This window comes from Perna viridis, chromosome 8 (genome assembly GCF_037379345.1).
Source record: "Perna viridis isolate PV_CMFRI_1.1 ecotype Kerala chromosome 8, ASM3737934v1, whole genome shotgun sequence".
In the NCBI taxonomy this organism is placed as follows: domain Eukaryota; kingdom Metazoa; phylum Mollusca; class Bivalvia; order Mytilida; family Mytilidae; genus Perna; species Perna viridis.
Window position 1 is genome coordinate 41,713,664 of NC_142452.1, and position 27,957 is coordinate 41,741,620.

At 33.9% G+C, this 27,957-nt stretch overlaps 1 protein-coding gene across 2 annotated transcripts; it reads right to left on the bottom strand.

The window, feature by feature from the left end:
* Positions 1-833: 833 nt before the first annotated feature.
* LOC148610554 (uncharacterized) lies at positions 834-27,704 on the bottom strand. Of its 2 annotated transcripts, none has more exons than XM_088595680.1 (17): positions 27,548-27,704; positions 21,191-21,314; positions 19,846-20,043; positions 18,283-18,398; positions 16,523-16,631; positions 15,554-15,711; positions 13,975-14,097; positions 13,028-13,127; positions 11,757-11,923; positions 11,178-11,273; positions 10,387-10,455; positions 9,423-9,555; positions 7,455-7,567; positions 4,419-4,598; positions 3,744-4,011; positions 2,198-2,449; positions 834-1,186 (listed from the first exon to the last, which is right to left on the bottom strand). In XM_088595680.1, exons 2-17 carry the CDS (start codon positions 21,312-21,314, stop codon positions 1,047-1,049), a joined length of 2,346 nt encoding a protein of 781 aa, XP_088451806.1. In that variant the 5' UTR covers positions 27,548-27,704; the 3' UTR covers positions 834-1,046. The 2 variants fall into 2 exon arrangements, with proteins under 2 accessions (XP_088451806.1, XP_088451805.1); XM_088595679.1 differs by having other exon boundaries at positions 3,738-4,011.
* Positions 27,705-27,957: the final 253 nt, after the last annotated feature.

Here is a 27,957-nt window from a genome sequence, read left to right on the forward strand (position 1 = left end):
CCACGTTAAAGTTATATGAGTGATTACAGTTTACTTTCTTTTCAGCGTGTAATCATGACTGAAAGTAAACTCATGAGTGATTATAAGTATTTTATGTGTAGGTATAAACGAGTTAAGTTTAAATATTCACCATGAACGTAAGTATTTTTACTATTCATTATTAAACGTATTTTACTAAAAATTGTGATGATTAAGCCCGTAATATGCCACCTGTCGGATAGTTAATTGGCGTAAATGACCATAATCATACACTTATGGAAAATAAAGGTATAATTGCACCCCATGGTAAAGTGTCAATTTCGCATAGTTATTCATAAAATATAAGGCATTGCATAGGCGTAAGATATGACTTTTGATATCGTCTGCTCCAGAATTATATTGACTGGTTCTGGTCTATATTATGCAATTTCACAAACTGGTTCGCATTTTACATGTACATCTCTTACGAAAACATTGCAGACGACAACATAAAATTATTTTTCTCAATGTCGGAGTATGTTTCTTCACTCCGTACTTACATTTTTTCTACTAAATTCAGTTACCATTTTCCCTTCGCAACGTCATGAAAAAAGGTTCATCATGATTTCAGCCTACCAGTGTTTCATAAACAAGGCGTTTATTAAATTATATGAACATTTTTCAGTCATAATTTGTAAAGGTGAAAGCTCATTTCTATTGAGAAACCAAATCTTTTAAGCGAAAAGAAAATGAAAACAAAATGCTGTCGACAGAAATGAAATTCTAATGCAGTAATTATATAGCAAGGCTTTTCATTGACTCGACTCGAGCTTAAAATATTCAATATACCTAAATTAAGAAGTTAAAACATTACATTTCATAAATTTTTCGTGTATTTATAACGAATGAAGATAAAACAATTTGTATTCAAACAATCTGCTAATGCATTTTTAGAAATCAGTTCAACAATATTTTGATATGCAGACTTCCTCGTATGCTAAGAATTGTACAATAGTGTCATATTGCCTCAACGTATCACCATATAAATGTCTGCAGAATGAGATTACGTCACCATAAACTGAGCACAATCAATATCTAGAGTCATCATCCATATGGTTGATGAGACCTGGTCTGATCTTTCTGAACTTTGTCAAATATATCCACGTGGCTACAATGCCAATACCCATGCCAACTACTAACATGGCGATTACAGCACCAGCAAGTGCACCTGTAAGGAAATAATGAACCGTAATTGAAGCGGAACGTTTAGCCCACTAAAAAACCTGGTTTTAACCAATATTCATCTTAAAACAAGACAATTGCGGTGATTTCCAATTTTACTGTTTTTACCCTGATATTGCCATTTTTTTTTAAAACGGACATTCCTTTTGACTACTGCCTATATTTTATCAGTTCGGTATTTTTGTTATTACCCTTCATAAATTGCTCACAATCAGGTAACTTTAGGACTAACTTATCTGTCTAAGTAAGAATCAGGCAGCCACATCAATTATAGCTCCTATGACTTGTGGTTTGCAACGGAGCAAAGATATTCCTTTGCAAGTTTTCTATCACAAACCGTGCTTAGGTGGTGAAACAGAGTATGGTAACATTTCGTCTACCTTTACACCCTTAGAGTACGTTCACGGAGTTTAATTGGTCTCGGTTATTTTTGACGTACAAAGGTCTGATAACCAAGTTCAGAATCGACTTTTAACGATTTGAACTTTCAATAAATGAACCTTTTGAAACTGATTTTTGATCCGTGAATTTGCCTTTTTTAAGCATTTCATAATTATTCATATCGTGAACAGTTGACATAACATCTAAACTCTCTCGGATGTGAATTACAACCAGGACCGGTACGTTTGTCTACGGGTCTCCGCCATAGCAGAAACATCACATGTACAAATTTGTCTAGATTGTTTTACTGGTAAGTTGTTTAAAAAACGTCGGTAGTATTTTATCAAGATCATAATGCACAGAAATTTTATTCTGATACAAATTCACATAAAAAAGAAAACATCTACAATACTCGATCGAATATTAAAATGCCCAGAGGTAAGGAGATACAAAAGCTTGATGGTATGGCATGATGTTAATTTGTGGTATGAGATTTAAGAGGCGTCAGTCGCATTTCCGAAACAGAAAAGGTTAAGAAACATCAAAACATTAGGGCGAATTATCACCTGCTACATTTTTGTCATAGAGTCGTCATGTACCTAAAATAGTTACTTACCTTTGCTTACGCCGTTTGTCTTATTGCTTTGAGCCGCCTTTTGCATATTTGCAATTATTGCTGAACAGTTAGGTTGGGAAGTAATTTTCGGACCTAGTGTTGTTTTCAAAACTAACACGTTTGGTGTCGTCTGCTTCTTGCTCGCTTTTGGTGTCTGCTGGACAGTCGGACATATCTTTTGTGGAGGAGGTTTTGGTGTAGTCCATACAGGACAAGTTGTTTTAGGACAAATGCACGGTTTCGGAGTTGAATCTTAAAAACAATAACAAAGACGTAATGCCATTGTCGGTATCTAATATAAGAAACACATTTATCGAAAAAAAAAATCACAATAGACCCTTTCGTGCTACTTTTCTGGACATGCTCAGTTGGTAATTTCGCGAAGAAAATGTGGCAATTTCTCCTAAAAATTTGGTTGAACATTATTAACATTTACATAGCAGAATTATTTAACATACTTAAAAAAAATTGCCCGAAAGTGTCTATTTAATAAGCATTTGGAACATTTGTTTGTTTTGTTTTTTTCCAAAATAACTGATTAGCTTTTAGCCGACAAAAGTGAACCCCGATGTTTAGATTATGAAATATAAGTGTCTTCAACAACATAAAACATTTTAGATTCTGGTCATACCTACAAGAACATAATTGGATTTTACATGTGATTAAACTTCTTATTATTTTACCGGAAGAAAAACAAATCGATCATGGTAAGTTAACTGAAATTAAAATGCTCCAGGCGATCTGATACAGTATCATCTTATAAAGTCTCGATCACAATGTACATTCAATTCAAATAAAGTAGCGATTTTTATAAAAATCAGACATGGGGATTCATGCATGATAAAAACACACCCATTTAACATTTTTCTTAATCAGAAACATTCACAGACATTCTTAGTTTCACATTCGGTTTAGCACTTTTGAAATCCAAAATTGAACATAAAATAGACACTTTACATGAGTTATCGTTCATGAATTGGTTGATTGTTTCCTCCAAAATACATATATATTAAACGTCAAAATATGGTGTACAAAGACCAAAGCAGCAAACTTGAATTACCTCTACCATTGCCAGTGTCTGAATTTCATGTGGACTGGTTCTTGAATGGAAATGGAAACTTAAGCCAAATTGATAAATAAAGGAATCTAGTTTAATTAAACTTATCCTGCCTTGTTAACGTGCCATAAGCATTACGATCGATCGAATGTTATGTGCCCTTGGGCATTTAATGCAAATCGAATCCGAATTCATATGCGCAAACGCCTTCACACGCAAATTTACGATTCAAGTTATAATGGTGCGCATACGCGTTTGAATTGGATTGTGTTGTGAATTCTACAGTCGTGTGGACAAGGCTGAGCTCGAATTTTGATCAATCGATCGCATAGAATCTGGTTAATACAAGAACACTAATCACATGCACATTATATTTGAACGAGGCATAATAATGCGAATAGAATGTTCACTTCTTATAACTCATACAAGTCATGACAATTTATTTTAACTTGTACAAAACTGGCACACTATTATTATAATTACCCTTACTTTGTTTATTTGGCGTAGGTTTTGTGGTTGGTTTATCGCCCGCTGTGGTCCCCAACGTATGAGTTGTCAGTTTGGTAGTTGGATGTGTGCTTGGCAAGGTTGGATCTGGGATTGGCGGGGTTGGGAACGTGGTTTTAATTTTATGGCCAGGGAGGGGTGGTGTGGGAGGAGTGATATACGGTTTGGTTGGGATAGTAGGAATAGTTGTTGTTGTAAGTTCGTCCTGGTAGTTGAGTTGTATCATGTTTACACCATAAAATATGACAGTCTGTGGTGTGAGAAAAAAAAACATGTTCAAAGAAACAAGGTCAGTTATCTTTTATTTCATTCAACAACCTGTTTTAAAATAAAACTGGCAACACACTTAATTGTAACTTTATATCTACCATTCGAAATTACCTTAAGTAACTTTGAGGTATGTGATACCTTTTAAATAATTTAACCATTCCTGTTGAAACCATTTTAAGAATTTCAATACAGTTTTTTTTAAAACGATGCGATTTCAAACTATTGTAGTTTTTCATTGTGTGTTATTTGTATTTTTTTTCATAAGCCAGAACCTTAAATTATCATTTATTCAAACTATAACAGCACTATTGAACTTCACAAAGATACTTTAAATAAAAAAAAAATAAATTGAATTAAAACATACATTCAAAAGAATTTAATACACACCTCTCCCGTTCTTGCTGTGACATTTGTAGACCAATTCCCTCCAATTTGAGCCCTCAAGAAATGGAACGCTCCATTGACATCGATGAAGGTATTTTTTCTTTGAACTCTACTGTTTACCTGTGATGGCCTGTCAAGCAGTGTGGCAGCAAAATAAAAATCATCCCCATCAAAATGCTCTGTCTACAAAATACATTACAGCATAAAGTTTTATTTTTCTTTCACTTCTCTTTACAGAAAAAAAGCCTTGAGGTCGCAGGTCACATTGCGGTAGCAGGCAATGTTTTTTTTATAACTTAAAAGTTGATATTAAGGATAAGCTTTGTAAAAATAAGGAAATTAGGGAAGAGTAATATAGGGAACCAAGATTCTTGCGGAAATAAAAAGAATGTAATCCAGGGACAAAAACCAAACATGGAAAACATTTAACAAAAATAAGTGAGCAACTCGGACTCAAAACTTGGAGCATGAACCAGATGCACCGGTAGGGTAAGTGTCTTCTGCTTTTCTAGAAACATCCGCCGCTCATAAAAGTCAAGTCCGGAGTAGACGAAAGAGGAAAGGAATACTAGGAAACAATAAACAAATCAGTTTTCATGGTGCTGATGGATACACCGTTCGTGATGACGACCATAAAACTTCTGTAATGATGACTTACTTCAATCTTGTACCAACATCACCCTTTTACAGAAGCCTTATTGTAAGAAGTCTAGTGCAGTATAAAAAGTCTGCGCAATTACGGCATTCTCTTAAATACATATGAGTTGTGATATAAAAACTCCATACGCAGGTGCTGAATGGATGTTGCCACAGATGAAAGGAAAGTTGACAATACGGAATGAAAAGTCTTGGCGTTTGTCGTATAGTTTTGTCAATAGTTTTCCTTTCACATAAATCTCTAAATGTATGTCAAGATATGAGGTTGACCTCACATTGTCCTTTATCTCGTGTTCTAAGGAGTAGAACTTGAGATAAAGGATAATTATATAATCCCTGAAACTAGGATTTTTTACCGTTATATGTCATCTATATAGCGGAACCTAAGATGAAAGGATCTAGCTAAACGATATTCCATCTTGTGGATATGATAAGCTATAAATTCAGCCTCATTAGAGTTAAGGAATGGGTCAGCAAGTAGAGGAGCACAACTTATTCGCATTGGAATGTCGACCGTTTGTTGAAAAAAGCGTCCACAACACTGGACAAATATGTTGTCAATAAACAATTTCAGAATTTTGAAATGCATAGAAACCCCCATGAATAAACGGTGCTTGCTCAGTTTACATATACTATATTTTACGTAACTGCGTAACGACAGTCGTTCAGATATGTATTAAATCAACCAAATAAAGGACGATTACTCTTGCAAAATGGCAATTTCATACACAATTTAAATTTTGATTTCGGAAGTGCAACAAATAAATTACAAACTAAGATTGGTTTTGTGGTTTGTAACTTTTAATTAGAAATAAAAGTGATTTCGGAGTTTTGTTTTGTTTTGTTTTTTTGTTTTGTTTTAATTTCTTTTTCTTTTTGGCAATCAAGAATCATCTCCTATGTGTTTTTGAAAGACTGCTACTTAAATTAAAAAAAAAGTTAAAAATATTGCAACTTATGGTGTATTGTACACGTGTTTCAATGAGTTACCTTCAGTAGGTAGCATTAAGATCTAAATGGAAAAAAAAAACAATGTATACAAGAAATACTCTATACCAAAAGTATTAAAAAAGAAAGCCAAGAAAACTACTGACCAAACTTTACGACAAACGTGATGACTTTTCACTAAGAATAGTCAACTTTCCTTTCATCTGTGGCAACATCCCTTCAGCACCTGCGTATGGAGTGTTCATATCACAACTCATACGTTATGCCAAAGCTTGCCGAAACTTCGCAGACGTTTTGTATCCCGCTAGAACTCTAACAAATAGGCTTCTGGAACAGGATTATGTTGGTACAAGATTGAAGTCATCACTACAGAAGTTTTATGGTCGTCATCATGAACTCGTGGATCGTTATGGTGTATCTGCACCATGGAAACTGATTGATTCAACGGGTCATAGTTTTCCTTTCCTCGTTTGTCTACCCCGGACTTGACTTTTTATGAGCAACTCGGCGCTATAACCTTGGTTCCCTTAGTACGGAGAAGACCTACATGTACCATCTCAAATACAAGAAATGAAGTCTTCGTGCTATGGTGGCATTTTGTGATACTAAAAATTTAGGGAAATATTTTTTATATATAAACCGAACGGGATCTCCGACACGTCTGACTAACCGACTAGAAAACACCGGCGGAAATCTTCGGTCCATATTGGTATTTTTTTTTGTATATCGACTTAAAAGCATCATATATCGTTGTTACTCCAAAAACGATGAAACACCTAGATTCAAACACGTAGTACTTGATGTTCTTTTTAAAAACAATTCAGATATCGAAGATAATGTTACCAAAGTACTGGATTTTTTATATCGACATGTTTTTCAAAAGACGGTCGGCATTCATGTAGGAACAAATAATGCACAGGTACTCGATGACCTATTCCGAATCTTAGAAATCGATGGAAGGGGAAAACTAATCACCAAACAATACAGCAAACGCGATGGTTTCTCATTCGATATCGCTAACTTTCACCTGTAGCAACACCCTTTGGAAGTTTTCATATCACAACTCATATGTTATATATGCTATGGCGACACAACGCGTACTTTTTGTATCGAGCTAGGTTTCTTACAATCAGGCTTCTAGAGCAGGGTTTTCTTGCTACAATTCAGTACACAAAAAGTTTTATGGTCGTCATCATAAATATCTGTTATTATTCTGTTACAATTATGCATACAGAAATATAGGTCATTCTGTGGTGTATTGTGCTCTTCTGTTACAATTACATACACAGAAATGTCGTACATTACGTGGAGCATTATGATTTTCTATTACATCGGACATCACGTAGTGCATTGTGATTTTCTGTTATAATACTACATGAAGAAATATCTGTCATTGTGTGGGCCAATGAGCACTTTTGTTACATCTATACCTACAGAAATATCGGACATTCTGGTTGGATCTATCATGGCCAGTTTTGTCATTTCATACTGTAATTTGTCTTTCAAATACGACTTGCTTATTCCTGGTATTACATTTTTGTTTGATACTGCAAAATAAACCCGAGGACAAGTCAAGATTAATCGAATAATATGAATTACTTTATAGCTTTCATGACGAAAGACACTTACTTCGCAAGCACAGAACATGTAATTGCAAAAAAAAAGAGAATTATTAAAGAAGAACAATTTTAACAGTAGACTACTATAATCCAAGAAAATTTCGGGTTTTTTTTTGGTTTTTTTGGTTTTCTTTTTTTTTTCAATTTATCTACTTTTGAACAGTCATACATTTGCGACAGTTCTTCCTATTGTACGCCAAAGTAAGGATGTAGTGGTTAGAATGAGGAACAATAATATACTAGTCAACTAAAGAAATGGCACAACAATTTATTCAATAATAATATTTTACCGTTTTGTAAAAACAAGGCCTAATTTATCTATTCTATATTGTATGACTATCTTCGTCACTCAATGACAAAATTACGTCTAAGAAACTTTCTGCACCAAATATGGGCGGATCAAAATAATTTATTCAGTTTCACCTGCACCTGGTGCATGCTTCCAGTTTTTTGTGGAGTCCGAGGTGCTAATTTGCTTTTGTTACTTTGCATGTATCTTTTTAGTTACTTTATGTTCTTTGTTGTGTATGTCTGTTTTCCATGTCTCTTTTTATCCCTGAATTACATTCTTTTGATTAGCGCTATAACCTTGGTTCCCTTGATTACTCTTTCAGTTTGCGGATTATCACACCTTTCAGCTGACCCGAAATTATGTTGTTATGACCATCAGGTATTCTTGTGATCGTATTTTCCGCTTTTAATTTGAGGCAACCGCAGAAGACCAGCCGGGGGTCGTGGCATTACGGACTCTGAGTCATCATTTGGTGAGTCATTTTTCTGTTAGACGTGTTACTAGTCTTAATTTTATTATACTTTCAACACGAATGTTATTTACGACGTCAGCGTTCATCATTCCACCTCGAACCATTCTTACTGTCTGTTCATTCTCATTTTGGGAGTATTTTAGGTTTGTTTCCAAATTGTTTACCTGTTGCAGTAGCCCAAAAACTGACATCAACCAATTTAAATCTCTTCATGTTTCACGGCAAACATAATGGGTCCAATAAATTTGTACTCCTGATTTTCACCGTATCCGTTTCGGAACATTCAAAAGGGGATAAACAGACGCTTTATGGTCTTTTTTAGAAGACACATACTGATAAAGAAGCTCTTAATTGAAAAATTATATAAATATTGACAAATTTAATTTTATATCGTTTGTAGTATTTTAATATTCGTAACAACGCGTTAAGTTCTTTTACATGTTTCCAAGAAATTAAGAGAAAAAAAATATAGAAAATTTTGCATTGAAATAGTGAGGTCGAGAATACAATTATGAAACTATAAAAATATAACCTGAAGTGGAAATGTGACGCCACTATTACGAACCTATGGAAATTTAGGGAAAAGGACGCCATTGTTATGGGCTTATAGAAAATTAATCTTGAAGTGGGAAAGGGGCGTCACTATTATGGGCCCATAGATCATTTACCTTGAAGTGGGAAAGAGACGTCACTATTAGAGAACATTTAACTTGAAGTGGGACAGGGATGTCACCATCATGGGCCTATAGAACGTTTATCTTGAAGTGAGAAAGGGACGTCACTTTAAACAAAATGATAATAGTCGTGTTAAAAATCAATTTCGTGGGTACCTTTTTTTCGCGTTTGTGTGTCCGTCGCAAACATAGCGAAAATTAGTACGTTTACAATATAACTTCAGCAAGGAAAATAATTTTTGTTCTACTCAAAACACAATATCGCTGAAGTGTACATCAGTCATGCTCATCGATTGTCCAACGGGTAACACGAAAGGGTTTATTATCACGACATACTTTACATACCATGGAACCTAATTATAAAGCGTATCTTCTGTGCAGAATTGAAACAACTATTTATATCGAATGACGACAAGGATGGTTTGGTTGGATCCAATCTGTGGATATGCCATGTTGTAGGATATTCTACACTTGCATCCTAAAATTTTCAGTCAGATTAAAAATTGAAAACTAATAAGATTCCAAAAGTATTGCGAAAATTTTATCAACATTTGCATTATAGATTGGGGTATTCATAAAAATACACATCTTTAAATCGCAATAATATATGAATTGGCAGTACAGCATGGGCATTGAAAAAATAGAAAATAAGTAATGCTTATTTTATTTTTTCACTTTATGTTTGATGTTTTGCTATTAATATAACCGGGTAAAAATGCGTGGTTCAGACAGGCTTTTGTACTTTTGAAGGTTCGATTTCACTGTAATAGTTTCAACTAAAGCAGTTTCTTAAAGCGTTAAACGACTTACATGTTTGTTTTTGTTTTGTTTTTTTTGTGTTAATCGTGCATTTTTAAATACAAATGGTATCTACATAAAAAACAGATTTATGCAAAGAAAACATTTTGAATTATGAAAATTTTATCACGCCGAAAATTCAAGGAAATGCTGTATATAAGTGCAACTGATCCTAACTGAATTAACGCCACAATATTTTAAAATAACAAGGAGATAGACCTAGGGTAACACAACTCTAACAATCATTAGAACATTTGCATTTAGCATTTTACATCAATCTCATTTAAGCATCAAAGTAACTTTGACTGATTTCATTCTGCTTTGAATGAAAGCTTGATAGGTTTGGTGAAATTTAATATGACACAAGCATATCACTGATTTCAATGGTTATGTCCCTTACCCTAGGTCTACCTTGAACGACATATATGCCATTTTTAGAGCAAAGACTATATGCTACTACAATTTTGAATTAAATATATATCATATCACTTCTAGATTGAATTAATTATACCGCAAATATGTCCATCTTTATTAATGACCCTGTTTGAAGGCTAAGACCGACAGCCTCAGACCAGCCCTCCTGAAAATGAAAATGCACTAAAAACAGCTCCGAATCTTAAAATGATATTGTTTTTACCAAAAATGAGAAACCAATATGTCGGGTAAGAAGTAAAAAATACCTTGAAATATAACTACTACCCTTATTGATACATAACTCCACAAGTTTTTTTTCCGACGCAGTCGATATAGTTTCGCTTTTTACCCTTTAACCCTAAGGATGCTCTTCAATGGAAAAGCAAATCACATGATCGCAATTCTGTTTCCCGATTGCCCAAATACTGATAACTTAGTGGCGTTCGAAAAAAAAACTGTATCGAAATTTAAAATTGTGTGCAATGTGTTATTTTCTTAAAGGAAATGTAGAAACTTATAAGTAAAGAGAACAAAATTTTACTGCAATAGTACTTGTTTCAATTTGATGATGACGGATATGCAGAGCATATTGTTCTATAATTTTGCTTTATCCGCAGTATTTAAAAAATATTAAATTAAAATGGTTGCCATATTGATAGAAGCCGTAATATTTGTTATAGGTAAAGCACTTGAGCACTCAAGAAGCTAATTAATTCACTCAATATGTGACAGCTTTGATACATGAATGAGTGAAACCTAAAGAAACAAATGCGTAATGCCTTAGAATAATCCACAGGTTTCGATCAATCATACAGAATATCTGTTTTATCTTCTTAAGATACTGGTACTTTTTCCAACATACCATGTTTGAACCGTATTACAACTTACCGACGCAAAATACCATTCTGCAGTCAAGGTTCTTGAAACCAATTGGTCGAAATATCTGCCAACCCAAACATCACATAGGATATCCCGTGCCCATCTCTAAAAACACAATTATAAATATTCTTGAGCGAGATTCTAAGCAATTTATCCTATTTACTTGTCTATATATAATTATTGTGTACTTTTTTTCCATTTTTACTGCCATTATTTATGTATTGCCAATATTGAAATAAAAAAGAAAATTCAACAACAACAAAATAAAAAATTTCATTTTTCTAAAAACTTTAGAAATCACTTAATTAAATTGATGCATAGTCCTCATAACGGCAATCATAACGAATTTAACCTTTGGAAACACTGGAAGCCCGATTTCAGTCTGACAGGAAGCCAACATATTATAGCAAGTAAGAATCTTTACTAGTTTCGTATCTTTAACAAAAATAAATTGTTTTTTTCGTTAATAGATCACTTCTAAAGGTTAGTTAAACCATGAAGAAAGATAAATCCTAGTCATTTTTTTAAATATCAATATATTCAACTTCGTCCTCTTACAGGTTACATCTGTCTCATATCATTAATCACCTTTCCAACATACTGCGTCTGTGCATTTTCAAGATGAAAAAATTCCGCAGCTGACATTAGGGCTATGGCAAATGCATTGTTGTTACTTTGTTTGACAAAATTATCTCCAATGACAACCAGATTTTGGTCGCATGTACCGATGTATTTGTCTATTTTGTACTTGATTCCTGAAAGTAAAATGAAATTTCTTTCCGTGACCTCAGAACCGCTATTCACTACATATTACTCCGCTAGCTTGACTGAACACAATTCACATCCTAGATAGCAGAACTTATACGATAGCGGTACTAAATAAATATGACGTCTCCCTCCGCTAGATAATCAGCAACCATATATACAGAGTGTATATTCGCTATTTCAAAGCTTTACACCTCTGTAACCCCACCTCTTTATGCAGATAGGTACACTACAACGGAAACAGCTTCAGGGGTTTGCAATGAGTAGTGCTCATGCCTTTTGATTTTTTTTCACATCCTGTATAGCAGAACTAGCGGAGAGATACATAGTAAATCAGGAAGCGGTTATAGGTCTGCGGATGTGTTGGAATATTAGCTCTGCTCTATATAAGAAAATATAGACAGTATGAACACTTCATATTCCAAAATCGTAAAAGTGTTAAAATCCTGGTGTACTGTATAAGATAAAGTGGTGGTGCTTGGTACTGAGCGTGGCATAAGTATAAAAAATTATACGCGAGAAATTGAAAATAAATAATGACAATTGTGATATTCTTTCAATATACTTGAATTGGTGTAAACATCTCATGTTATTGGTTATGAAGCCACTGGAAATAAGGTATGAAACATGGGTTACTGGTGATGAGGTATCGGAATACAATCGACACTCATTAACGTCAATTATTTGACTTGATGGTCGCAAATAACCGAAGACGTTATATTCAACAATCAAAGAAAGAAATACGCCTACCGAAACTACTTACCAACTAACATACAAAAAGCTATAGTTTAATACAAAACTTTGATCAAGAACAAAGAACATCAAAAGGTAAGATTCGTCTATTGTTTTTGTTTTGTTTTTGTTTTGTTTTTGTTTGTCGTTTTATTTGGGTTATTGTTTTGTTTGCTTGATTTTTTCAAGCATCGGTATTTATGTTTATTCATTGACTAATTGTCTTTGGAATACGATACCTATAGCGAAAGGAATACGAAAATTACTACTAAAAAATAACTTGGATTAAGTGTTTTTAGTAGGAACCTCAGTCAAGATACCATTTCAATAAAACAGTAATATCAAAGGTTGGTTTAACTTACCAGTGTTAAAATCCAAAATATTCATATAAGGGTCTGAATCAGAATTAGATGATGTTTTTGTATCATACCGTACATATTTCTGATCATAATGAAACCAAATCTGAAAATTGGAAAAAACCTATTAACTGAATTGCAATATTATAATATTAACTTTAATTCTGTAAATCACCATGCCCATAAATTTATTATAAAAAAAAATCTATTAAAGACTATTTCGAATTTCACTGACACACAAGGAGCACAATGTGTTCCTATTTCAATACAAGACATGCATATTCACCAGACTTGATATCGAGTCGTGTAAAAAATGCGTTAGCAATACAAATGTGCGCTGTGTAAGATAAATCCATGACATCTAAAATGACAAAATACAAAATAAAAAAAATCAATAATACTCGAATCAACAATATCAAAAGACGCGGGATTTTATTTTAACCTCTGTCATTTTTAGTAATGGTTTTGTTACATATAAATACAACAGTTTGACATTTCATTGAAACTTATTTGTATGACACGACAAACAGATGTGTCCCGCCTTCTCTAGAGATGATGACAAATCTGATACCATTAAAATACCCCAGTCGAAGCATACACGTTACACACTCTTCTTTATGAACAGTCCATGAATATTCAAGTTTTACTCAAAACGAAGCTTAGGTCGGTGATATATTTTGAAAAAAAATTGGCCTCTGGTATATCGGTATACTCCCAACCACATACTCCCAACCACATCATTCAGTTTTACAGATTTAAGTATTGTTCGTCCGATATCATTTTGTTTTATAGACGATGTTATAAAAGCAGGAAGACAAGAGTCAGGGCATGAAAGAGTTGACCAAAGTCTACAAGATTTTAAAGAGAAATATGTATCCGAAATAAAAATATATTTTTGATAAAATTACACAAACGGCCTTCATCATTATAAACCATATTCAAACTATACTCACTTCTTTAAACACTATTGTTTTAAATTCTCTGTCTATAATTTCAATGATACCGTAGAAATTTGTTGGTGGTCCCAAAATTAATTTTCCTGGATATTTATCGGGACAAAAAACTCCTGGTGGAGGCTGAAAAATAAATCACAAGATTTTGTTTTCTGACAAACAATTCAGAATTGTATTGGCTTAAAGCATGTTAAAAACAAGAATATGAAGATAAAGTACTATTTAAAAAAAAGATAGCCGGCGCAGTAAAATTTCGTTCTTTTTACTTATAAGTTTCTACATTTCATTCAAGAAAATAAGCACATGGTTTCGATACATTTGTTTCGAACACCACTCGGTTATCAGTATTTGGCCAATCGGGAAACAGAATTGTGATCAGGTGACTTGCGTTTCCATAGATTGAAGAGCGTCTTTAGGGTCAAAGGGTAAAAAGCGAAACTATACCGACTGTGTTTCGGTTTAGACACGTATTCGGTTTTTCCAGGTTTTAAATACTGTTACATTTAATACTGACATAAATGTACTTTTAAAAAGAAAGATTTAGACAAGTTTTAAACCATAGAGGGTTTGGTTGAGACAGTTTTTTGTATTGACATATTTTTTCTAATTTTGGAAAGTGTTTTTAATGAATTTAAGGGTTTTTTTGGTGGGGGTGATTATCTTCAGACCTATGGTCAATCCATTCCATATTTGATTGTATGAATATGTTTTTCATAATCATATTGTGTTGTATTTTTTTTGCTGTTGTACAATGGGTGAACATCGGTGAGGTCTAAATATAATGCAGGTACGTATTGATACCGCTCACTTTTTTTTCACTTGAACTGACTGCTGATATCAGTATAATGTTTTTTTACAATTATTTCATTTCTTAATTAATGAAAAAACGACAACAAACAAGAACCCGCAAAAAAAGTTTCTTTCTTCAGACGTAACATGCTTTTTCGCCAAAAAAATTTCGTCTCACATGTTTTGAACAAAATTTTGTAATGTGAAAAAAATCAACGTTTATTATTATTATTTGTTTGTTTTTCTTTTTAATGTTGACGATCTTCTCGTACAATATTTGATACTACATGTATAAATGCATCATTTCAGGAATGGCTGTTACATTTTGCAGTCATTTAAGGAGTCACTGTAATATTTCGGTCTATGAAAGAGTAATTAAGATTCTATCGTAAAATAACCTCAGTCGTGTGGTGTACTATTAATAACTCGTATAATTGATTTATTAGAGTGTACCAGGCATTTGAGGTTTTTTCTTCATAATCGTTTAATTTGTGATGTAATGTCTCTTCTTATTGGTTGGCGTAATTTTTACCATGTTAATATGACGTAATATAACGTTGTCTAATAATTTTGAATTTAAAAAATAATGATAAGGAATGATGGTAATAATTATTTTCAGTCTTTTTATTTTTAAAATAATTTCAATGCATGTGGTGAACATTCGAAAATAATATGATATAAGAGTTTTTAATATACACCACATGATTGAGTTAATTTAAGTATTGTTCTAATTTTTGAACAGGTAATGCGAAATAATATGGTTTGTGCAGTTATTTGTAATACACCTCACCTGCGTTGATAGAGGATTTTTCGGTGGTGCGGGATTAAAGTTATAGAAATCGCCAATTATATGGAAAAAGTATTTTCCTTGCCCGTGTTTTCTTCCGATGATTTCCACCCTGACAGGATTAATAACATTGGGTTGCACTAGAGGGAACGTCCACTGATCTGAATTAAAATGTTTAGTCACAATCTTTATAAACATAAGACAGAGTTGATGCATGCATATCAGTACATGCAACCCACAAAATTGACTTTTATTTCCTATTCAGATAGTTACAGACCACATGACCAGTTTTAGTTTGCACTTCAACTGCTGCACTTTTGAGATAAACATCTTATAAATTGTACATGAAATTGGCACTTTGCAAGAGTAATCGTTCTTGATTTGGTAGACTTAACAATATAAAAAAAGTCTCCAAAATACAGAACTGCGCGCAGGAGTAAAAAATATGAAATATGAAGACCAAAACAAATCACTATGTTGTTGCTTTTTTGTTGTTGTTTTTTTTTTCTGCACCATGAATGGTCACTTACATTGGAAGTGTCAAGGTGAATAACTGATCTTATCACGTGACCCTGTGAATTCACGAAAAAGGGTCCCTAACTCCGGAACAAAGCATAGGAAGTAGTGGTTTATAGAGAAAAAAGACAATCTTATCAACAAAAACCTCCTATCTGCAAATATAATGAAACAAATATGAGGCTTAACTATTTCTACCATACAAAAAATATGGTAATAACACACAATGGAAGATGATGGTAACTCACTATCATTTCGATGTACCCGGAAGTAGCAAATTTAATTCTAATCGTTTTCGGTTTTAAATGCTTACAGAAATTGCGGAACAAAATGCACAAAAAAGTCAAAAAACGAGACAAGTTTGTCCTTAGAAATGGGGATTAAAAAATGCATTCATCTAACACATTAAAAATTTTCATTTAAAGGCAAAAATGTGTCATCAAAAGATTATCTTACTTGAAAAATAAAAATCTACTTGAGCCGTTATATCTATGTTGAGTATATATACACAAGTAGACCAGTGGTTCACAACTATAGATCGGATGGTAGTAGCATTCTTCTGAACCTGAAAAATAATTAAATTTTTGGATTATATTCAAAGTGCAATAATTAGTAAACAAGATCAAACCAACACCAAAAACTTGTAGATTTGAAAAAAAAAACAACAAAAGAACAAAACATTAAACCAAAAAACTATTATGTACATATGAAAAACAATAAACAAAACATTGAAGAAAATTAGCATGAACAATGAACAATACAGAAACCAGCTGAAGTAAATCAAAACTGACTGTAAATCCTGGCTCTACTAAAACTTAGACTAGGGATCATGTGTAGCGGTAAGGTAGGTGAAGTCATCTAGCTTAACGAGAACATTTAACGAGCTGATTGATCTATGTCTAGTACAACAGGGGCAATAGAAGTTAAATGTTACCAATATAAAACAAAGTAGTATCTTTAAAAAAAGATAGCCGACGCATATTCTCGCTTTGTTAATACCCAAATCTGATTAAGATTTTATTTACTGTGTTATTGTACCATGTTTCATATTTCAATTATTTTATTGGTCTAACAAGTTATCTATCTCCAATTATCCAATTTATAAAAGATTATTCAATATAGAAAAGTGGTCGAAAATATTTCAAGCACCAATGCCCCTAATGGAGCCTTGAGTTTCACGGTTGCTATCACAGTTGTCCAATGAAATGCGAGGTTGTAAACTACATCGGTTAGGTTACCATGGTTTAGCATCATGGATGTCACGTGATGTCAAAGCAAACTCTATAGGTTACAATAGCGCAATTACGTCGACTCGGTATCCAGATCTTTACCGCAACATGCAACCCAGTGGAAAATACAGAAACGTTCACGATTGGTGGATAATAAATAACAGATATTTTCATGAAAAAATTGTACGAACAGTAAGGAACCAAAGGTATCGAATTTGAAAGCTAGCAGCACATATATGTGTATTTTATGGATCACTTAAGGCTCAGGGTGGCTACTGAAAAAATGATATTTGAAAAAGTATCCCCCTTTTTTAATCTTAATTTATGGGCAGAAACGCTGCATGACATGGTGGTTTTTATTTCAAAATTTAAAAGCTATTTGGGTGTATTTTAGCAACATTGCGTTAGATTGGAGAAATTCCACCCGGATCTATCTTTAGATTTAAGTGGAAGTGAGGACCCCCCATACGGAAATTGCATTGTGAATAATAGCGCTCTTGTATCCAATATAGACTGCGTCGGAAAATTCAATGAATCCTCGGGATAGGGTTAGAAGGAATTTATCACATCATCACCACAGATCTATGCTTAATCTGAATTTCAGGAGGATATAGTTATTTAGCATTATATAATTGTATAAGTTGAAGATTGTAATGCGATTATGATTGATGCAACAGTGGAGTTCCATGAAGGAGAGCACCCGTCTATGTATAAATCATGATAAAAATGCCAAACATCTGTGCATTGAACGTAATATTGAGTTAATCACTGACGATTCTGGATAACATTATTGATCATTGTTTTAATTCTATGGGTAAAATCAACAAAAGGTCTTTTTAACTTAATGGATGTATTTTCTGAGTTAACATATGAATCAAAGAAAATATATATTAAATTGAATACATTTCATTACATCATCCAACAATTGTCTAAAACTGACCAATCAAAACTTGTTCTTATTTTGGTATCTTGAAGCTGAATACATACCACAGTTGTTTGGTTCATTAATTTGTACCACTCATAACTCATAGACAGCCATTCCAAACCGTAATTAGGAGGAAAAAATATCATCGATGTATACATCGTAGTCACTTTACAACTATCTAAAAATGAAAAAGATCGTAAACCGTTTAAAACACTTATAGTTTACAACACAACAGATTCATCATTTGTTAGATTTTACAACCACTAAAAAGGTGGATATAAAAAAAAAGCCAGTCATAAAGGTTTAAAATATCCGCCGCATATACCAACTTCTACAGTAGTGTCATACATATTCGTTCATTTCAAGTACCTCGTTTCTTAAAATACATTTAAGTACCAGTCCATATAAAATTCAGATACTGCCAATAGTAAAGTGATTCATGGTGAAGAAAAACCCACCAAACAAAGGATGTTTTACATTCTACATAAGCTATACTTTCACGTAACAATAATCATTTCTGCCTTCACATCTGCACTCTTTAGATACATCGCATCTACCCAAAAGAGCTTGAGATAAAGGATACTACAGACACTGTGAAGTCAGCCTCATATCTTCACCTACACTTAGAAATCGATGGTAAAGGAAAACTATTGACCAAACTTTACGACAAACGTGATGACTTTTCATTCAAAATTGTCAACTTTCTTTTCATCTGTGGCAACATCCCTTCAGCTCCTGCGTATGGATTGTTGATATCACAACTCATACGTTATGCCAGAGCTTGCCGAAACTACGCAGACTTTTTGTATCGCGCTAGAACTCTAACAAATAGGCTTCTGGAACAGGGTTATGTTGCTACAAGATTGAAGTCATCACTACAGAAGTTTTATGGTCGTCATCATGAACTCGTGGATCGTTATGATATATCCATCAGCATCATGAAAACTGATTTATTCCACGGGTCATAGTTGACCTTTCCTCATTTGTCTACCCCGGACTTGACTTTTTATGAGCAACTTGGCGGGTGTTTCTAGAAAAGCAGAGGACGCTTACCCTACCGGTGCACCTGGTCCATGCTCCCAGTTTTTAGTGGAGTCCGAGTTGCTTATTTACTTTTGTTACTTTGTATGTATGATTTTAGTTACTTTATGTTCTTTGTTGTGTATGTCTGTTTTCCATGTCTGGTCTTTGTCCCCGGATTATATTCTTTTGATTACCGCTATAACCTTGGTTCCCTTGATAACTCTTTAGAAAATCATACCAAATCAAAAACGATAAATCTTGCAACGTGCCAATTTCATGACAATCTACATGTATATAATTTTTATTACAAAAGCCCAACAGCTAAATAAAAACTGTGACTTGTTAAGTAATCAGTAACTGTTTCAAAAACTGAATTCGATGGTTTTTTTTACATGCATGAATCACCTTCAGTCTGATTTTTAGAAAGACTGCAACTTAAATTTATATAAATTTAAGGGACTGTTTGAAGTGTCTGGTTAAGACAAGATTTGGGTAATTCAGAGATCGATTTAGACAAGTTTCACTGTAAACGTTTAAAGCAGCGTTGTTATGACAACGGTATTTTACATCAAAGAGGGTAGAATCTTAATTCAAATCATTACCTACTACAGTATAATATTCATCTTCTTTATCGTTCAATATCATTTGGACATTAGCGCCCTCTACCGATGCTGACATACTCCTCATTTTGTTTATAGGATCCGAGTACTCTTTTACGTTAACGACCTTCTTTTGGAGAACGTTTTTCCATTCTACGTCTGTTGAGTATCCAAGAGCCCATAATGGAACAGGTCCTCCCGCTGTAATATTAAGTTTGGTTGGGTTTTCTTTCTTATGTGGTGTATTTACCGTGACAGGCAAAGTTATTTCACGCGACTTTCATATGAATTTCAAATGATTTTCACCTGAGTTGACCAAGTAAAATTTGTAACATAGTACACCTGAAATTCGTGTGATTCGCGCCTTCACGTGAATTTTAAGTTAACTTTTCACGTTAAGATCATGTTAAGTAAAATTTCACATGAAAATCACGGTAATTTCATGTTTTTACTTCAGACACAGTATAAACACCCTACTTCAAAAAATGATCTTGGTTTTTATTCTGAATCCGGTAAACGTCCGATTTGGTATTCAATGTCAATAACTTTCTGACAATTAGGTTTCCGCTTTCTTTTGTTGCTTCTTTGTTTCTTTGTGTCTTTGCTTCTCTTTTTTTTTTTTTGCTTTTGTTTTTTGCTTTGTTTTGTATTGTTTTTGTTTGTTTGGTTAATTTTTTTGTGTTCCTCTTCCATTTGAAAATACTTCTCTCACAAGTGGGGCTATTCCTAAAACTATTTATTCTCAATTGATAAATTGGTCGCTAAAAAAATCTACAGAAAATTCCTGACTTGTCTCCATACAATATGATATTTGACAAACAAATTCACTTTCTAATTGACAACTTAATTTACTGACAGAAAAGATATCACGAGGCTATCAAAAGATACAAATGATCTGCAATTTGCTGAATAAATCGGCAGAGATTGAATAAGTCTGGGAGATGGAGCGAAGAGAATACTGATGTTTGCTGTAACTTTATCCAAAATGGTACAAATGTAATTTTATATGTTTTGATTGTTTTAAGACAACCTGATATATTATCATTTTTTACGTGACATTCATGACAAAGCATTCGTTATTTATGATGTCATGAAAACATGTAAACAAAATAATTTTCAAACTTTCCAAATACCTTGACATTTACAAAAAAACGAAAAATAAAAACAAGCATCACATTGGGGGGTGGGGAATTTATGAGGGTGAGGTTCCGATCCAGAATTTTTTTTTTAAAAAAAGCTTCCACGCCATATAATTTGCTCATTTTATCCAAATTATATACAAGATTAACATTTGTTAAAAGTGGGAACCAGGTTCCTGTCCTCTTCTGATCAACAATTTTAAACTTACAAGAATAGTTATTATATAAACAGACAGCGTTATCGAATCCATAAACTGTCGTCTTATTGGCTCCTTCCACATGACTGGTGGCGTAGAACAAAGCAACAATTGCATATATCACATATTCCAACATCTACAAAATAAAAACTGAACTTTAATTATCTTTCAGGAAAAAAACCATTGTTTATGCTAGATTGTTCATGAGGAAGGCAAATCTTTTAAGTACCTGTCCATATAAAGTTCAGACACTGCTTAATTGGTTAAATGATTCATAGTGTAGAAAACGATGCATTTAAGTTTATGTATGCTCTATTTTTACATGACGAAAATCCTTTCTATTTTCAGATCTGTATTTTTGAGAAAAGCATGCATGCATCTCATATTCAAACCAAAATCAAGAACGATAACTCATGCTGACTGCCAATATAATTTACAATCTATATAAAGTGCTACAGCAAAGCGAAAAAGACTTATTTTGTGATAAGTTACATGTACGATTTCTGAACAAAAAATAAAAGCGAGTTTGTTGGGTGTTTTACACATGCATGAATTACCTTCTGCCTAATTTTCAATAAGACAGCTACTGAAGGCAAACAATCATATATCCAATGTACAACATATCTCTTAAATACTAGTACTGCTTGTATTACGATTTTGGACTTTGGTTTTATTCTTTTTCTAGAAGCATGATCATACCTCGCCTTGAACAAAGAGTAATCAAGAGAACCAAGGTTATAGCGGTAATCTAAAGAATGTAATCTAGGGACAAAGACCATACATGGAAAACGGACATACACAATAAAGAACATAAAGTAACTAAAATCATACATACAAAGTAACAAAAGCAAATGAGCAACTCGGACTCCACTGAAAACTGGGAGTATGGACCAGGTGCACCGGTAGGGTAAGCGTCCTCTGCTTTTCTAGAAACACCCGCCGAGTTGCTCATAAAAAGTCAAGTCCGGGGTAGACAAAAGAGGAAAGGAAAACTATGACCCGTTGAATAAATCAGTTTCATGGTGCTGATGGATACACCATAACAATCCACGAGTTCATGATGACGACCATAAAACTTCTGTAGTGATGACGTCAATCTTGTAGCAACATAACACTATTCCACAAGCCTATTTGTTAGAGTTTAAAAAAATTAGCAAAAATATTACCTATTTAAGGCGAGCAACTCTCTTTGACCTAAATAAATGGATTTCAAATGCTTCTATGAAAGCGTTGGTTGTTAATATTATGTAATTAAAACAGAGCAATCACACTAACAAGAAAATTGTAGTTACTAATTTTAGTAACATTTAGGGTCTTTGTCCCTAGATTACATTCTTTTGATTACCGCTTTAACCTTGGTTCCATTGATTATTCTTTATAGAATTAGAGGACCTAGATAGCACACACTGCTATCTAGTCGTGAGGTTCACTTGAATCACACGATCCAGGAAAGTGTTAATGTTTCCAGAAACATAGAGTTGCCCGATTTTTAAAGATGAAATTTTTATTTCAGACTTTCCTTCTCAATAACATATCGACGACTGTACGTTGTAGTGGTATCATAATTCATTTGCGGCACACGATCCAGAAAATTGTTGATGTTTCCAGGAACATAGAGATGCACGATATTTAAAGAAGAAATTTTTATTTCAAACTTTCCTTCACAATATTAACATATCGACGACTGTATGTTGTAATGGTAATGTAATTCTTCTGCGGCACACGATTCTCAAGCTTTTTATATGAAGTATAGCACATGTTGTCGTGCCACGCACACCCTCACTCGTACGGGAAATTGAAAAAATCACTTACAACATATGCTTCATCTATATGAAGCCACACTCTAAATCAATCCGTTCATTTGAATCCGAGATTTTTGTGAAGAAAATTTTCTCTATCACTCCATATAGTGAAAAGTGACAAAGTCCCAAAAAACAGGAAGTCAATACCAATCGCCTACAACATATGCCTAACCACACGAAAGAATAATCAAGGGAACCAAGGTTATAGCGGTAATCAAAAGAATGTAATCCAGGGACAAAGACCAGATATGGAACACAGACATACACAACAAAGAACATAAAATAACTAACATACAAAGTAACAAAAGCAAATGAACAACTCGGACTCCATTAAAAACTTGAAGCATGGACCAGGTGCACCGGTAGCGTAAGCGTCCTGAGATACAAACCAAATTTTGAAATCGATCCATCCATTGAAGCTGAGATAGTTGCAATGAAATTCGAATATACAGACGGAAAGACGGACGGACAATTGTGTTTCTAGTTGAACACTCCTTATGTTTAGGGTATAATTACAAACTAATTGCCATTCTTTTCAAAGAAATTTTAAAAGTTCTCATTACTTTCCATTTCTTGGTTCCGAAACTGAATATACATATATACTGAAAGCTGCGAAATTTTTTAACCGTCTTTTTTCGCGATTTCTGTGATCAATGTATTTTAGCGCAATTTTTAATTCGCAATCGTTTGCTAAATAAAACTGTCGCAAAAATTTCATGGTTTACAGTAGTGAATAAACCGCGATTCTGTCAGAACTGGTTTATGAATCCTTTTTGCCTAATCCGAATTGTGAATAGAATCGTGAATAAAAAAAAAGAGTCTCATTCGACTCCCAACTATGAATGAAAAATTGTACTCTCTCTTCTGTATAAACTAAACTTTGAATTTACACTGATTCAGACGTTTGATGGTTAGATCTAAATAGTCTAATACTAGTGCAAAATATTAAGATTGTTGTGTTAACGATAAATGTGAGCAAAGCTCAAATAAGAACATCCGTGCTCCTCAGCCCAGAAACTATATATTCAAAGTCTTGGGCTGACATTTTCATTCCTGTGGGGTTGTTGTCTCGTTGACATATACACCATACCTAATCGCATTATTAAAAACAATAAAACAATAAAGTTGAAAATGATAGCACTTTCCGTATATTCATTACATCATTCATTTCGTGCATTATAAAGCTAGAACAGCGTTGCTTCTAGGAGATAATTCGACTGTCTTTGTGGATATAAACCACTAAAGTCCCCAAAAATCTTTCGTAACACAGTGTTAGCCAATCATTTGCACGATATGAGTGACGCTAACAATCAGCTGACTGTTCCTATACTTGGTTTAATATTCTTTTTCGTGCTAACATATATACTCAATACTGATAAACCCGGTTTGCACTCATATGTGTAATACATGCTGGACTGAGGTGTTGCTTAAGGTTCTTGGCTATCGTTTTGGGAGAGAGTAATCAAGGGAACCAAGGTTATAGTGGTAATCAAAAGAATGTACTCCAGGGACAAAGACCAGACATAGAAAACAGACATACACAACAAAGAACATAAAGTAACTAAAATCATACATACAAAGTAACAAAAGCAAATGAGCAACTCGGACTCCACTGAAAACTGGGAGTATGGACCAGGTGCACCGGTAGTGTAAGCGTTCTCTGCTTTTCTAGAAACACCAGCCAAGTTGCTCATAAAAAGTCAAGTCCGGGGTAGACAAAAGAAAAAAGGAAAACCATGACCCGTTGAATAAATCAGTTTTCATGGTGCTGATGGATACACCATAACGATCCACGAGTTCATGATGACGACCATAAAACTTCTGTAGTGATGACTTCAATCTTGTAGCAACATAACCCTGTTCCAGAAGCCTATTTGTTAGAGTTCTAGCGCGATACAAAAAGTCTGCGTAGTTTCGGCAAGCTCTGGCATAACGTATGAGTTGTGATATCAACACTCCATACGCAGGAGCCGAAGGGATGTTGCCACAGATGAAAGAAAAGTTGACAATTCTGAATAAAAAGTCATCACGTTTGTCGTAAAGTTTCGTCAATAGTTTTCCTTGGGGTCTCTCAATGCCGTTGTAAAGCATCAAAGCGTTTACACAGTCTCCGGGCATAGTAAAACCCGTGAACGTGGGTCATTGTGTATTCGGGGAAATTAGCTGTTCATGTGACCACGTTCATTCATTAAATTCATTAAAAGTAATAAATTTTCACGTGATTTAATGTTGATCGGTGACCTAGTGATTCCATTTATAATATGCACGCTTTATACAGCGTTGTATAGCCAATTTCAGCATTTGCTGAATCTTTGACCCAGCAATATACTTTTTGGGATAAAATCAACACTTTCCAGTGCATGTAAGACAGATATTGGTGCACGCCAGTCAGTTGATGAGAAATTTCCAAGGCCGAAAAAAAATAATGTTAATTATGATTCCGGGGTCTGAAGGACGGTCAGTAGGGTGATCGGCAACATTTTTTAGGCCTAAACGGGTGGTCTTTTTATTACCAAAGTAGTGCTAGAGATTGTCTGGAAAGCTTTTCTCTGACTTGGCTTGTGGTATGAAAGAACAGAATTCCAACTTCTTACATCAAATGTCTATATGTATACAAATAAAGATTCTAAAGAAAAGTTAATGACAGTGTTGTGAAATGCTGAATGTATGTACATACACGTTATGTTGGTTCTGAAACCAAATGATACTGACAGTGCCTCTTGATTATTTTTTTATAATATAGAATCTTAGTTCCATTGGTTACTCATTTCAGACAAAACGTATGTATGTTCAATTTTGCTCTTTGGGCAATACCAGTCTACGTTCATATATGCCCCGCGGGCAATACCAATCTGTGTCCACACTTGTAGAATATAAAAAGTATTATTTCATAAAGCAAGATCATTTTATAAGACATCGCTCACAATCATAAGCCTATACAGTGAAAAAACCAGTTTTAACCGAACCCCGAATAATTCGAAAACCTGTCTAAACCATTTACATCGATTTTAATGTATGTTGATGATTGGTGAACTGAAAACCGAACCAATCAATTGCAAATCCAAAACATGATGGGTTCGGTTTACACGGGTTTCATTGTATAAAATTAGTCAAAATGTCACGTGGCTGAGATACGTAGTTTCGATCGTTTAGCTAGATCCTTTAATCTCAGTTTCCACTATATAGATGACGTATTATCTTTAAACAATCCTAATTTTGGGGAATTGATACATCGCATCTATCCCGAAGAACTTGAGATAAAGGATACTACAGACACTATGAAGTCAGCCTCATATCTTCACCTACACTTAGAAATCGATGGTAAAGGAAAACTATTGACCAAACTTTACGACAAACGTGATGACTTTTCATTCAGAATTGTCAACTTTCCTTTCATCTGTGGCAACATCCCTTCAGCGCTTGCGTATGGAGTGTTCAAATCGCAGCTCATACGCTATGCCAGGCTTGCCGAAACTACACGCTAGAATTCTTACAAGTAGGCTTCTGGAACAGGGTTGTGTTGCTACAAGATTGAAGTCATCACTACAGAAGTTTTATGGGCGTCATTATGGACTCGTGGATCGTTATGGTGTATCCATCTGCACCATGAAAACTGATTCGTTCCTCGTGTCATAGTTTTCCTTTCCTCTTTCGTCTACACCGGATTTGACCTTTTATGGGCAACTTGCCGGGTGTTTCCTGAAAAGCAGAAGACGCTTACCCTACGGGTGCACCTGGTCCATGCTCCCAGTTTTTAGTGGAGTCCGAGTTGCTCATTTGCTTTTGTGACTTTGTATGTATGTTTTCAGTTACTTTATGTTCTTTGTAGTGTATGTCTGTTTTCCATGCCTCGTCTTTGCCCCTGGATTAATTCATTTGATTACCGTAACTTTGGTCCCCTTGATTACTCTTTCGAAAATCATACATTCATCTCCCACTAAAATCAACCATATAAAACCAAATCAAAAACGATAACTCTTGCAACGTGCCAATTTCATGCACAATCTACATGTATATAATTCTTATTACAAAAGCCCAACAGCTAAATAAAAACTGTGACTAACACTATAATCACTATATACTTCTCACTTTTAAGCGGGGTATCAAAACAAATCAAAGAATGATGGGTTTAATCATAATCGCATAAGTCTACTGATCAAATGTCTACGAACTATTTTATTTTGTGATGGCGTATAATGTAGAATGAGTTTAAACAGTGCAAAAAAAAGAACAAAAACTATCATACAAAACACAAATACAAGACTGTACTCATGGGAGTAAGAAAATGTCAATCAGTGTAATCACCTATTGATGTTTAGTCTCTGCAGGTTTCCTCGACCTGGTTGGTTTTTTTGTTTGTTTGTGTTTTGTTTTAAACCTAATCAGACTTAAATAAATTATAAAAAAAGTAGTTTTCATCAATTAATATTCGTCAATTCGCTGTAATTTGACCCAAATGTGAGTTCAAGTCCTCGTGTCATAAGCGTATTCATACATTATACCACTTATTACAGATCATGCATGAGTTTTTAAAGGGCCAGTATTCGCAAAATTTTATGACTCTTACCTGTTAGTTTTAAAACCCGATGTGATTAAGAAAACAATTACAATTTTTCGTGAATTAAATCCTTAATGAATAACACAAATTTTATCCGACGAACTGACATAAATATTGTACACCCTCGTACCCAAGTAAATTAGATAAAAATTGATAAACAATTATAAACCCTGTGATTTCTAGTTCATCTAAATATGTGATTTGTGATTGTATAGAAGATAACTCTATTTGATAACTATGACCGTGCTCTTTATGTTTGGAAAACAGTGTTTAAACATAGACTTTTTTCCTTCTCGAGGGGGGATTTTATGTTGAGTTAGAAATTTTTTTTGGCGCAAGGTTCCGCTTTAGTCGGAGTTTAAAAAAGAATCATTTGAAAATTTGTTTAATAACTGGGGAAATATAGATCATAATTTTTT